This window comes from Dryobates pubescens, chromosome 28 (assembly GCF_014839835.1).
Source record: "Dryobates pubescens isolate bDryPub1 chromosome 28, bDryPub1.pri, whole genome shotgun sequence".
NCBI lineage: Eukaryota > Metazoa > Chordata > Aves > Piciformes > Picidae > Dryobates > Dryobates pubescens.
The window spans coordinates 11,711,629-11,726,333 of NC_071639.1; the positions used below are offsets into that span (position 1 = coordinate 11,711,629).

At 45.1% G+C, this 14,705-nt stretch overlaps 1 protein-coding gene across 2 annotated transcripts in view; it reads left to right on the forward strand.

Annotated features, from left to right (window-relative positions):
• Window positions 1-14,705, forward strand: part of PDSS2 (decaprenyl diphosphate synthase subunit 2) — a 73,888-nt gene that overhangs the window by 38,543 nt on the left and 20,640 nt on the right. For both annotated transcript variants that reach the window (XM_054174116.1, XM_054174117.1), the window contains exon 3: window positions 6,270-6,468. In XM_054174116.1, coding sequence (XP_054030091.1) covers window positions 6,270-6,468 — 199 coding nt within the window. The remainder of the gene's footprint in view (window positions 1-6,269; window positions 6,469-14,705) is intronic.

A 14,705-nucleotide genomic window follows, 5' to 3' on the forward strand; every position in this document is an offset into this window, starting at 1 on the left:
ATTCAAAAGGCAGCAGAGCTGCTTCTTTTGTCTGGTCTAAGTATTCAGACTGAGAGTTTTAGTGCAGAATAGCTGTTGCACTCCGGATTTGCACTGGCTTATTGCACACACAAGCCTTGGGCCTCAGCTGCAGATATTGCAGAGATTAATCTTATTAATGGAACTGCTAATTGGTGTTTGACTTCTAATTATAGTAACAATAGGCCATAACAATCAATCCTCACCTTTACTGGGGCACATTAGGACTCTTTATCATCAAAATTATTTCCTTTGGGATTTACTGTTCTTATTCCTATCTCGGGGAAGGCAAAGGTACAGTATCCCGGCTCGCCTGTACTTTGAAAGCTAATTAACTGATGGAGAAAATGTGTGGCCCTAAAATATTCAATACCTAAGTACATTAGGAAGTCTGATGCTCTTGACAGAATTATTTGTTTGAACATTAATGGGAAAAGTATCTCAAAATAGGAGCAGTGGTGTCTTTGATGATCTTCAAGAAAGGCATCGTTTCCTTTCCCACTCCGAGGTAGCTTTCGCCTCTGCTTCTAGTGAGAGGAAATCTAAGCAATTATTCTAAATTATTCTATTTAGTTTTTGCTCTCTGTGATAAATCCTGTGAGATCCTTCATCTCATTTACAAGAGGAGTCTCAGGAGATGAAAAGCACATACAACATGATTACATATTCCTATTGATCATCTTCCCCCCACAACAATACAAATCAACTCCAAACACAAATCTAACAATATTACTAATTCATTGCTACCAGTGCTTTTCATCATTAACTTTTTATTGTTTTCAGCATGCACAGCATGTGCAAATACAGCAATTATGTGTGCAGTGAGCAAGGGTCCTCTCCTTAGGCTGTAGAATAAATCAGAAGGTACTCCAGGTAAAGACTGTGCAGAGATACTGACTCAAGTCTTGTTCAAAACAAGTCTGTTTAGCACTAGATTGCTGAGCAAGGTAAATTCAATATGTTCAGGAAAAAGGGTTTTGGCTTTCAAAAAGTAAGGAATTTTTAGTAATCTGGAAAGCACAGTGCAGATGGCTTACCTTGGAGAAACCATAATGCTGCCTGCTGTCTGTCTGTCCAGCCCACCCTTCCCCTGGAGCTTCCTCCTCCCACTGCTTCTGAAGTGGGTGCTGGACGGCCACGCTGTGCAGCAGAGCACACAAACCAGAGCAGCACCGAGGAAACTCTGCAGTGGGTCAGGAGCAACAAATCCTGCCCTCCCCCTAGCCAGAACTTTACAAAGAGAAGCCAGGTGACCTGTGGATGACAAGACCCAGCGCAGCCTTCTTGGGGTATGGCATCTCCACGTGCCAGAGCGCTTCAGCAGAGTTGTTCTTTGTTGGTTTGCTATAAAACCTTCCCCTTGCAACAAATTTCTGCTTGGGAAATTTCACATTTTCTTTTTAGAAAAGAAAAGAAAGTAGTATTTGTGAAGAGAAATTGCCAGCCAGCACCTAAGTGCAATCCACTGCTGTGAAGAAAGCACACAACAGCTCCGGGGACTGCTTATCCGTCAGAACTATGATGTCATTGTGACCAATTGCTTCACAGCACTTCTTAAGTTACTGTGTCTATGCAGTTTATTTGTTGTACACCCCCAAAATACCTCCCATGTTTTCCCATCTGCTGAGGTACCAGCTGGCCTCTTCCCAGACACAACTGTGGTAGTTTTAGGGCAGATTAACTCAGTGAGAGTGGCTGAGACTGAGGGTACCTTGGCCTTGTGAGTTGGGTGGCTGCCTGATGCAAGTCCAGGTTTGAGTGATGCTCTGCATGCTGCAAAAGAAGAGCTTGGACTGAAAGCCAGTTCTTTGTGATCACATTGTCTGGTGGCATGTCCAGTGCTCGGCTCCACTCTCTCACAGTTTCTTGAGTTCCAAATGCTGGCTGTCACTTGCAGTTTGAGGGACACCAGCATTTTGGGGAGTGATAAACACATCCTTGCTTGTCCTGACAGACTGCCACATTTGCCCTGTTCCAGCTTGTAGAGGAGAGTAGAGTAGGATTAGCCAGGTTGGAAGAGACCTTTGAGATCATTGAGTCCAACCTATCACCCAACACCATCTGATCAACTAAACCATGGCACCGAGCGCCCCATCCAGTCTCACCCATATACCTTTTATAAATGCAGAGGCAGAAAAATACTTGTGTCACCCAGTCATTTGCTAGCTGGAAGTCAAGATACTAGCTGGATAGAAAGGTCCTGTGGGTGTTCTCTCAGAGGTGGAACTTGGGCTGTTTGCAACACCTGTTTTTCCTGCCTGCTGTGAAGGATGTGGGGGTTGCCTTTTGGACACTTGAAGTATTTCTCTGCTGCTAAAGCAGCAAATTGAAAAGCAGATGAGGCAGTTCAAAGGCAAGGCTGAAAGTTCAGCTTCAGCTTTTAGTTTTGTGGCTTGCTTTGCTTTGTGTCACAACCTGACTGAGGCTTTCACTTAGTGTTATTAATTAAGTAATAGCTAATAAGTGAAAGCAGGCTGTCTGTCTTCGTGGCAGATGATAGCGAATTTCATTCTTCTTAGCATCCTGTGTTAAATAATAGTGGAGAGGATAATAGATTCCAGTGACCTTTGATCCACCATCACTGTAAAATAAAAATAGAGCTTAACTTTAGATTTTATTTTATTTTATTATTTTTTCCCCTTTTTTTTGCCTCTGACCACAATGATTTTAACCTTGTGTGCTAATCGGAATGGGTTTGTGGGGGCAGAGTCTGAAATGAGACACAAATGAAGGAAAAATTGCTAATGCTGCCACTGTATATCTAATGAGCACTGTGTAATAAACCATAACCTCTTCAACATTTCTGTGGAAAATGGTGTGATTATTTTGGATGGCTGGCCCTTTGTGTATGGCTCATTACCATCTGGCATAATGTGTATTGATATAGCCTGTAATTGTCAACTCTTATTTGACATGCTGCCTTTACTAAATGTGACTTGCATGGCTAGAACCCCCTCCTGGTTATATGGAAAACTGTAATTAAAGAAATATCTGTGTGCTTAGGTAAAACACACGCCCTCAGATCCAGGAGATCATTTGGGAGATGCTTTTCTTTCACCTCCTGTTCTGGGCAGCAGTACTCATGTGGGTTCCTACCTTAGGACAGTGCCAGCTTCATGGAATGGTTTGGGTTGGATGGGACCTTAAAGATCATTTACTTCCAACCCCCCTGCCATGGGCAGGGACACCTTCCACTGGACCACGTTGCTCAAGGTCTTGTCCAGCCTCACCTGGAACACTTACAGGGAGGAAGAATGTATAGTGGCCCTCCAGTACCTGAAGGGGGCTACAAGAAGGCTAGAAAGGGACTTTTTACAAGGGCTTGTAGTGATAGGATGAGAGGGAATAGACTGAAGCTTGAGGAAGGCAGATTTAGACTGGAGATTAGGAAGAAATTCTTGACAGTGAGGGTGCTGAGACACTGGAACAGGTTGCACAGGGAGGTTGTGGATGCCCTCTCCCTGGAGGTGTTCAAGTTAGATGAGGTGTTGAGTGACCTGGTCTGATGGAAGGTGTCCCTGCCCATGGCAGAGGGGTTGGAAGTAGATGATCTTTAAAGTCCCTTCCAACCCAAATCATTCTGTGGTGCTGTGAACTTCCTAACAGTGCAGGTTGTTGGATGCTGGCCTCTCCAAAGTCACACCAAGAACCCTCCTGTATCTGTAGCAGCACCACAGAGTTCTTACTGTGCTTGGGTATTATGGAGGTTATCACAAACCCACAGTTAGAAATCTCTTGCCTGGGATTTCTGCACTGGCTTTGGTTCTTAGATTTTGAGTTTGCTAGGAAGAGAGGGTGGAAGAGCAACGTTACGAGATCAGAATTAGATGCAGATTATCTGCCTAACACGGTTCTTGTTAGCACAAATTATCTGAACAGGAAAAGAAATGAAAGCATCCAGATCCTGAGCATTTGGAAAGGCTGACACTGATGTATTTGTCTAACCTTTTCATGAAGAGCGATGCTGAAGTCAAAGAGGGGATTTTGCTTCCCTTCATTAAAAGCTTATTAAATGAAGAAATAGGACAGTCGTTGTTTTGCTTCAGTAGTTGGGGGTCAGAGGGGTGGGCCTGGTCTCCTCAGGATATTAATGCCTGCTTTCAGCTGGGGGAAATGAGCCTTGCTGCAGCTCGATGTGCTCGTCACCAGGGATCCCCATATGTCCTGGGCTCGGCGGCAGCCGGCAGTGGCAGAGCTGGCAGCAGGGAGCAGAGGGCTCTCATTGCTATTCAGAGCAGGTAGCTCGGCTCAATCTGCCCAGAGCAAGGCTGTTTAATGTTGATCAGCTGTCCATCTGATAAACCCAATTGATATGGACATTTCCTCCAAGGGCTGCCCTGACAATGACAGCAGGAGCATCGAGATGTCTTGTTAGTCTTTTTCTCCAAGCTGGAAATTTTATTAACCCTTTGTTAGGCCTCAAGTGTGATTGCAACACTGTGGCTGTAGAGGCTGTGCAAATTCCCCCCTCAGCCCCTGGAAAAACAGCATCAACCTTCGGGTTTGTTGTGTAGAATCACAGAATCATTGAATCTTTGTGCTTGGAAAAGACCTTTTAAGGTCATCGAGTCCGGCCATGGAGAGTGGTTGCTGCTCTCTTTTCAGATTGGTTTTCTCTGCATGGAGCAAAAATTGTGAATGATAAAGGCAGCTTTAAAAGCAGCTTAGGATTTTTTGGTGTATGATAAGAGTATATTGGGAATCTCTGTTTATCCTCCCCCCACAGCTTGTCTACCTTTTGCATGCCAGCCCAGGCTGGGTGACTCTAGGGGTGCTTCTCTCTTGCTAATTGGCACAGATCACTGGCCTGAAACAGTTGCTGCTGGGGCTCTTCACAGGTCAGATACATCTGAGGCAGAAGGTTACTTTAGATTAATACCAGGGTGGGTGCAACACATCTGCACTATCCAGGAGGAACAGCATTAATTTGCTCAGTTCTGTGCCACTGTGGAGACACAATCTCACCCGAGCATCCATCAGCAGGTGCATGCCTGTGTGAAGGTGTGGAGCAGTTTGGTCACTCAATGAATCAGTGCTTGGCACTTTTTGCATAAGCACAGGCAGCAAACATGCCTTTGTCCTAGGCTGCAATTTCATTGGAACCTTAAGGCCTTTTAGTCATCTGGCTGGCTGAGGACGTGCATTGTGGCTTTGCTCATATGTGAAGTCTCCATGACAAGAAAGGGAACTGCCTGAGTCAGAGAAGATGTGAGTGTGCTGGGAGGTTGGATGGGCTGTATGCAGCCTGTGTAGCTTAGCAGTGTTAAGAGGATCCTCCAGTGCGTTGCTCTGTTCCTCCCTCCCCTGGCTCACTTATTATGTCTGTTCATCACCCTGTTGTAGTGCTGAGCTAAGGTGACATCCCTGTGCTCCTTGGAGTGACAGTCACTAACCATGAGGGGCTACAGGATTGACTTGTGGGAGAAGGGGAGGAGAGAGCTGTGCTAATGACCAATTTCATGCCTTTTCCCCAAAAAAAATGAAAATAAATGGGGGGCAAACCTCCATGGGATAACCTCTGTGGCAAACCTCCCACAGGGATTTGAGGCCCCTAAGATGTGGAGTGTAGGAGACTGTGTGTTGGAATAAGAAGTGATTTGGAAACCTGCCCAAATAAAAATGGGTCTGCCCCTTTGCTGGACAGTCACCTTTGCTGCTTCTGGCCAAAGCAGCCTGTGCAGTAGCATTAGTACTCAGTTCTCAAATGCTCAGCTGGTTCTCCTCTAACCCCTGCTCCCTTCCCCCTTGACATGATTGAGCTGCAAGGTATCCTGTTATTAATTTAACTCTAATTTGAGCAGTCATTGACTGAGGCACTCTTGCAGTGTTTGGATCAGCTTGCTCATGACTCCCCTGCTGATTTGTCCTTTGTTCCTTCCCATCAGTACATTTTGCTTGGCATTTTCTTCATGTCAGTGTCCCTCAAGCTTCCAGAAGACAAAACAAACCCACAAAAGCAAGCATCATGAGGGCTAGTGATTACTTTGCTTTATTCTGTGAAAGAATTCAAACAAAGGGCAATGTTTCTCCAAATGGAACTCCTGGCACCCACAAGCTTACCTGGAAATGCTTAGTGATAGTAGCCTGTGCTTAGCACCTCCTGGTTGTGGCTTCTGGAAGCACATAGAAGAGCCACACAATAGCTCCTAAGTACCTGTTCAGCACACGCTGTGTGGGTTTTTTTAGACACCTTAAGAACCTAGATTTTGTTCATAGTGGCAGCACTAATCGTGCTTTTCCTTTGCTTTCAGCCAGAGAAGCCTGGCTGAGATTACAGAGCTGATCCACACAGCCTTCCTGGTGCACCGTGGCATAGTGAACATCGGGGAGCTCAAGCCCTGCGATGGCCCTCTGAAGGATATGCAGTTTGGGAATAAAATGGCTGTTCTGAGTGGAGACTTCCTCCTAGCAAATGCTTGCACAAGCCTTGCTCAGCTGCAGAATACCAAGGTAAGAAGGAGGACGTTCTTTTACTGCCAGAGCAAGTAACTGCTAGTGAATCTTCCAAACAAGAGGCTCTTGAAAAGCTCAGCAGTGATGATGTGGAGCGTCCTTTAATGATCAGCATGCTTAGAGCTGGAGAGAGACTGACAGGCTGCTGCTGCTACTGTGAGCATGTTTACCACTCCCCTGTAGAATTACTGTGGGGAGATTTCAAGTGTGCATTCTGAAGCATTGGGTGAGTGGTTAATATGGTGGATTTAACATACATTCAGTGGCATCCTGTTCTGGTGGGTGAGAAGCTGGACATGAGCCAAGAACGTGTGCTTGCAGCCCAGAAGGCCAGTGGCAGCCTGGGCTGCATCAGAAGCAGTGTGGCCAGCAGATGGAGAAAGGAGATTCTGTCCCTCTGCTCTGGTAAGTGCTCACCTGGAGTACTGCATCCAGCTCTCAACACAGAAAGGACATGGACCTAATGGATTGGGTTCAGAGGAGGGCTGTGAAAATGATCAGGGGGTTGGAGCACCTCTGCTACAAGGACAGGCTGAGGGAGCTGGGGGTGTTCAGCCTGGAGAAGAGAAGGCTTCAGGGAGACCTAATAGCAGCCTGCCAGTACCTGAAGGGGGCTACAAGAAGGCTGCAGGGGGACTGTTTGCACAGGCCTGCAAGGATAGGACGAGGGGCAATGGTTTGAAATTAGAGCAGATTCAGACTGGATGTTAGGAACAAGTTCTGCACCATGAGGGTGCTGGAACACTGCAACAGCTTGCCCAGGGGAGGGAGAGTTGAGGCCCCGTCCCTGGAGATACTCATGGCAAGGTTTGGCAAGGCTCTGAGCAACCTCATCTAGGGGAAGATGTCCCTGCTGACTGCAGGCACTTGGGGACATGATTTAATTGCCATGGTGGTGCTGGGTTGATAGCTGGACTTGATGATCTTAGAGGTCTTTTCCAACCTTAATGATACTAAAGAGTGCAGCATTTTGGCCATAACAAAATGGGGTGCAATTGGTTGTATTAATTACTGTTGATTTGTATCTCTTTTTTTAGTACCCATTCCTTTTAGATTTTACTTTACTCTATTTTACTTCATTTTACTCTGCTTTACTCTACTCTGCTCTACTTTACTCTGCTCTACTCTATTTTACTTCATTTTACTCTGCTTTACTCTACTCTGCTCTACTCCATTTTACTTCATTTTACTCCGCTCTGCTCTACTTAACTCTACTCTGCTCTACTCTATTTTACTTCATTTTGCTCTGCTCTACTCTGCTCTCTCTACTTTACTTTGCTCTGCTCTGCTCTATTTTACTTCATTCTGCTCTACTCTACTCTGCTCTGCTTTACTCTATTTTACTTCATTTTACTCCACTCTACTCTGCTCTACTTTACTCTGCTCTACTCTATTTTACTTCATTTTGCTCTACTCTGCTTTACTCTACTCTGCTCTACTCTATTGTACTTCATTTTACTCCACTCTACTCTACTCTATTCTTATTTTTCAATTTGTTTTCTAAATGTCTTAGTAAGATTCTCCAGGCAGGCCAAAGGATTTCACCTTCCCTCAAGCGTGTGTTTCAGGAGGCGAGGAAGCTTTGCTCGAGTGCAGCAGCTCTCCCTTTGCATTTTGTCCACCATTAGGCATTGCAAGCAGCACTGTGCAATCCCTGAAGGCTTGCCAGGAAGCCAGCCTACAGGGATCTGAAGCACAAGTGCAGAGAGAGACTTTTTTTCCCCCCCCTATGTGTGGTGGTTTTTTTCCCCCTTTCCAAAGCAATCATTATACTGCATGTCAGGAGAATTCTGCCAAAACATTTTAACACCCTTTTTTTTTTTTTCTTTTTTTTCCTTCCCCCCTTTCCATTTTTCTGACATCTAAATACTTCCCTAGCTTCTACATATGATAAGTGGGATGCCATTATGGAAACTGATTGACTTAGTAAATTATTCTTTTTCATACGTCTAACCCCACTCAGCAAAGTTAGGGAAATGGAAGTAGGAGCTATAGAAATCTCTTGACAGGTGCAGTGATTTAACCATACTGTATTTATTCTTCTGCTAAATGATGAATTTTCAAATCTGGCATCTGTTTTTCAGCAGTGTGAAATAACTGTGACTTTCCCCCCCCCCCTTTCCTAATGTTGTGTTTTCTTTGAGGTAAAAAAAAAAAGTAGAAATCACAGTACTGCATTCCCCCCCCCCCCCAAAGCCCCCTCCTCTTTTTATTGTTATTATTGCTGGTATTTATTTGGGAGCCATCAAGAAGTTATTTATGTAAAGTCTTCCTCTGTCTTCCTGTTGCACCAAGCTGAATGTACTCTGTGCTTCGGAAAGGAATTGCTTCACGTCAGCTGGGCCATGAGGATGATGGTGGGGATGGTGGTTGGAGCACCTCTGCTCTGGGGACAGGCTGAGGGAGCTGGGGTTGTTCAGCCTGAAGAAGAGAAGGCTCCAGGGAGACCTAATAGCAGCCTGCCAGTACCTGGAGGGGGCTACAAGAAGGCTGCAGAGGGACTGTTTGCAAAGGCCTGCAGGGATAGGCAATGGTTTGCAATGAGAGAAGAGCAGATTCAGACTGGATGTTAGGAACAAGTTCTGCACCATGAGGGTGCTGGAACACTGCAACAGGCTGCCATGGGAAGGTGGTTGAGGCCCCATCCCTGGAGATGTTCAAAGTCAGGCTGGACATGGCTATGAGCAGCCTGATCTCGTGGAGGATGTCCCTGCTCACTGCAAGGGGTTTGGACTGGATGACCTTTAGAGGTCCTTTCCAACCCAACCCGTTCTGTGATGCTATGAAACTGAGCAGCACTATATCATCCTTGGTACTGACTGTGCTGGCTACAGCCTGTGTAGATGTGTGTAGCTGCTGCACAGACTGGAATTTAAAGTGAAGAGGGAGGTTAACATTAACTGAAACTACTGCTACCAAGCTAATTTTATTGTGTTGTTAAACTCTTGTCTGAGCTTGTGTGTGATGCATTTATCTCGGTGCTTCTCTCGGGGCTGACAATTAGATGTGAAATTCTGTAGTCGTAATGAAATGCAGAGCTATTTTATAATTGCCAAGGGTAAAATTAGCAAAGTCAATTATTTTCCCTTAGGCTTTTCCCTGTAGATATTAAAAGGCTGCAAGGTAATTGCCTTAGGTAACACTTTGATTTTTAAATAACATTAAATATAGGAATTGTTGTTGTTAATTCGTAGTAATTTTCCTCTTCTTGCTGCTGCTGTAGATTGTAACTGTAATGATGTTAACAAGATTGAAGCCTGGTTTAGGGGGGTTCTGTTAAACTGGTACTCATCCTAGAGCTCCTACAAGGGTAATGAAGGGAGTGGAACATGTCCCTCGTGAGGAAAGGCTGAGGCAGCTGGAGCTCTTTAGCTTGGAGAAGAGGAGACTGAGAAGTGACCTCATTTGTGTTTATAATGATGTGAAGGGCAGTGTGGGGAGGATGGAGCCAGGCTCTGCTCAGTGATCTCCAATGATAGGACAAGGGGCAAAGGGTGCAAGCTGGAGCAGAGGAGGCTCAATGGGAACATAAGGGAAAAACTTTTCCCTGTCAAGGTGACAGAGCCCTGGAGCAGGCTGCCCAGAGAGCTTGTGGAGTCTTCTTGTCTGGAGACGTTCAAAACCCACCTGGATGTGTTCTGTGTGACCTGCTCTAGGTGATTCTGCTCTGGCAGGGGGGTTGGACTTGATGATCTTTTGAGGTCCTTTCCAACCCCTGACATTCTGTGCTTTGGTGTGTGTGATACTTCTGCTATGTTTGCTAAAGTTATGCAAAGGCAGGGTTTGAGGGGAGATATTTTGGGACTCAAGGTGATTCTTCCTCTTTACTCTGCCCACTTTAAATACTGCATCCTGTTCTGGTGTCCCCAAAAGAAGAAAGACACAGAGCTACTAGAGCAAGTCCAGAGATGATCCAAGGGCTGGAGCATCTCTGCTATGAGGATAGGCTGAGGGAGCTGGGGTTGTTCAGCCTCTAGAAGAGAAGACTCTGAGGGGACCTTAGAGCTGCCTTCCAATGCCTGGAGGGATCCTACAGCAAGACTGGAGAGGAACTTCTCCTAATGGTGTCTAGAGACAGGACAAGAGGAATGGTTTGAAGCTGAGGGAGGGCAGGTTTAGATTGGATCTTAGGAAGAAGTTCTTCAGTATGAGGGTGGTGAGACTCTGGAACAGGCTTCCCAGGGAGCTTTTGGCTGCCTCCTCTGTGGAGGTGTTCAAGGCCACATTGGATGGGGCCTGGAGCAGCAAAGTCTTGTTGAGAGGTGTCCCTTCCTACAGCAGGGAAATTGGAGCAGCTGACCTCTGAGGCCCCTTCCAACCTACTCTATTGTGTGGTTCTATGATTCTACAGATTAAAAACAAAAAAAACCCAACACCAACCAACCAAAAAACCCCAACCAAACCAGAAGAAAGGGAAAAAAGGGGGGGAAAAAAAGACCAAAGGAAAGCCCATCAAAATGTGCTGGTGATACTCTCTGTGGTTCTTGCTGAGATCTTAAGAATGCCTCTGTTTTTCCCACTATCAGTCAGCGAGCTCTTGTTGGAATGATTAAACTGTTCACAGAAGCACTTCAAAATCTGCAGCCTGAAAGCTTGGAATTGAATTTAAGAATCTTGTCTGTCAATGCAGAGCTCTGCCAGAAGACTATGTTATAGAGCATTGTTTTATTAAGCATTAGTTGTTTAGAAATAAACAGGAGCACAGATGCAGTGCTTCCATAGTGGATGTATTTCCTTATGTTAAGTTTATGTATTCCTAGAGGCATAAATGTGCTGTTTACAAAATAGGCTTTGTGTTCCCATAAACATCAATAAGTTATTTATGTAAAGTCTTCCTCTGTCTTCCTGTTGCACCAAGCTGAATGTACACTGTGCTTCAGAAAGGAATTGCTTCACATCGGCTAGGGCCATGGAGATGATGGTGGGGATGGTGGTTGGAGCACCTCTGCTCTGGGGACAGGCTGAGGGAGCTGGGGCTGTTCAGCCTGAAGAAGAGAAGGCTCCAGGGAGACCTAATAGCAGCCTGCCAGTACCTGGAGGGGACTACAAGAAGGCTGCAGAGGGACTGTTTGCACAGGCCTGCAGGGATAGGACGAGGGGCAATGGTTTGAAATGAGAGGAGATTTAGATTGGATGTTAGGAACAAGTTCTGCACCATGAGGGTGGTGAAACACTGCAACAGGTTGCCCAGAGAGGTAAGTTGAGGCCCCATGGCTGGAGATGTTCAAAGTCAGGCTGGACAAGGCTCTGAGCAACCTGATCTAGTGGAAGATGTCCCTGCTCAGTGCAGGGGGCTTGGACTGGATGACCTTTGGAGGTTACTTCCAACCCAAACCATTCCATGATTCTTCTGTAGAGTCAGGTGTGGTCCTGTGGGGAAGACTCAGTTTAGACCTTTGAACAACTTGTTTGTTTGCTGCCCACTGAAGGCTACAGTGAGCAGCCCCTTTCTGGAGCTGTGCCAGTTGCTCTTTGCATGTAAATGGACATTTTGGGGAGTTGACAAACAAGTCAGCTGGAATCAACAAGTTGATTTTTTAAATGTCATTTAAGAAAAGCAGTTCTTGTCTCAGGCCTTTGCCTTCCCTGGGTGATGTCAAGAGAAGAACAGAAATGTTTCACGAATATATTTTTAATTAAACCAGTGACAAATCTTGGATCAGCTAAAGAAAGGTTTCCCAGGATCAGTGTCACTTTTCTGCCTTGCTTTACAAACCTTGTTCTAAAGACCTTAAAGAGTGCACACCACCAAGAATCCTGTAGGAAGCATCCCTTGAAAAGCAAATGGCTGGTGTTCTCCAAGAGCATGTAAAGCTTGCTGGAAAGCCACTGCAAGGAGCCCCTTCTGTGTGTTTCAGCTACGAGAGGGACAGCTTTAAAAACCAATAAAGCTCAGGATTATTTCAGCTGGCAAATGGGATTAATGGAAATAGGATTCAATAAGCATTACTCTAAAAAAAAAAACCTTCTGGAGGCTGGCACACTTAGTTACCTGTATGACTAATGATGTTTGAGGAGATTACCAGGCAAGAAAATTGAATCCCAGCGTTCTTGGAACTCCTTGGAGTCTTTGCCTCCATTTTCTTTTTTTTTCAGTTATTATTGAACAATCAAAATCCAATCTCAGCTGTTTACTGAGTTTTGTCTTTAGCTTCCTAGTGCTGCAATGATTCTGTGTCAAAAGCAGGAGAATATTGAATTTTAGTTTGGGGGCTTGTGCTTGGTTTTTTTTTCCCAAGTGTGGAAGGAAATCCCCAAATGAATGCTTGCTTGGGGAGGGAAGCAAAATGCAAGCTTAAGGAATTGTTCTCTGGGTATTTTATGTTTCTTGGCTACCTCATTTTCTTCTTTGCTTGCTATGTTTTCAAGTCTACACATCTGCAGCAAGGAGAAGGGTCTGTCAGAGCAGATGTGTGAGGGAAGGATATTGTTTCAGCACTAGAAAAGGAAGGCATTACTTGTGGCCCTTCTTGAAAGAAGTTTGGCAAAGCAAGGGAAGAAATGGGGAAGGATGAGGAATAAAGATGCATCCATTGTTGTGCTCTTCCTAGTGCTGTTTCCTGTCTTCCCACAAAAGCTTCATCCTTTCCTTGATGTTCCCCTGGAAAATATCTGGTAGAGCCTGGAGAGACACTGTATTACCGGTCCGAAACAGAGTGGTCTGTGTAATCAATTCCATTTCAGCTGCTGAATCTCAAATTAAACCACCACACACTGAATGGAACTCCAAATAATTTCTTTTTTGTCTTGTTGTTGTTTTAAACTAGAATGAAAACCAGATTAAAATACATATGCAGTGAACTTTAAACAAAGTATTTCAAAGACAAGTGAAGGCAACAAAGTGCCTGAGTTGCTAAACTGATGGCAGCGACTTCTCCTTTTCATCCAGCGTGTTCAGAATCTCGTGAAGGGTGAATGGAGCCCAGAATCCATTCTTTCTACTGTGCTTGAAGGAGTCTGAATCATGTTTTTTACCTTCAAAGAAGGAGTTCTACCCTAATGTCTTACATGCTGTGATTTCCCTGCAGTCCTTCTAGCTTGAAGGTTTGACTTTAATTAAACATGCACCTCTGTTTTGCATAGACGGAGCTGGATGCCCCAGGAAGGTCAGCTGCAGGGAGGAGCTGGGCTGCTGTACCTTTGGTGGTGGACGTGTGGCCCTGCTCTGTGTCATTCCTTATGCCAAATGCTTTGGGAATTCTGAGCCCTGAATTACATCTTAGAAAGGAATCCTCAGAAAAGTGCCTGAAAGATTTAGCTTGATTTCAGGGAAAAGGAGGAAGGAAACTCGATGTGTGGCTGATGAACATCCTGAGCCATTGTCTGAACCGCTAAGAAAATTGCCACTGTTTGGTTTGGGGTTTTTCCCCTTCAATCAATATTTAGAAAATCTTGAGCTTGAGAAACTAGGCTCAGAGTAAATCTAAATAGCCTTAAGGCTGTGCCTTTTGACAAAGAAATTACAACACCGGAAAAGGATGAATGAAATTTCTCTGCTCCTCAAACCTGCAGAGCTCTTCTGGCCTTGAAGGGTAGCACAGTCTTCTGGACTATTTCATATCTGATAAACCAGAGAGGTCAGAGCTTGAATTCTCTCTTGCTATGGAATCAGCAATCATTTGCTTGTGTCCAGAATTTGCATCATGTTATACACTTAGCCTGCCTAGATAGTCAGGGAGATTTTGGCTTTAGCAATCCATCTCTTTTCCCTCTGTCCATTCTAAATGGATGGCCTTTGTGTTGACCTCTTAAAGGCAGAAGAGGTCACATCTCTACCAAAGGTGCTGAAGTTGTACCTCCTTAGGAAAAAAGAAAAAGAAACCAGGAGCCAAGCACTGGCAGAAGTGTTGCAGAACATGTGTTTAAAAGGTGTGACCTTATTTACATGTGCATTTGTCACCTGCAAGCAGCAGGGCATCCCCTGAGCTGCCCCTAGCCCTGCAGATGCTCTGGAAGATGCTGATGCAGAGTGGGAAATGACAAATGAGTGGAAGTTTATTTTCTCTCAGTACAGTGTTACTCCTGCTCACCTGGAGTACCTAGGAAGGACCAGGCTTCTCAAATATAGGTAGAAGAGTGGAAAAATAGTGAGGGGAGAGATGGTGAATAAGCTGCCTTTGCTCTCTTCTGAGGCTGCCTGTTTTCAGGCACTGATTTTGGCAACCCTCTCTTGCCTTTCCCCATGTTTGAACTTGTTTAAAGTGGAGCTCAACTTTCAAATGAGAGAGAGAAGA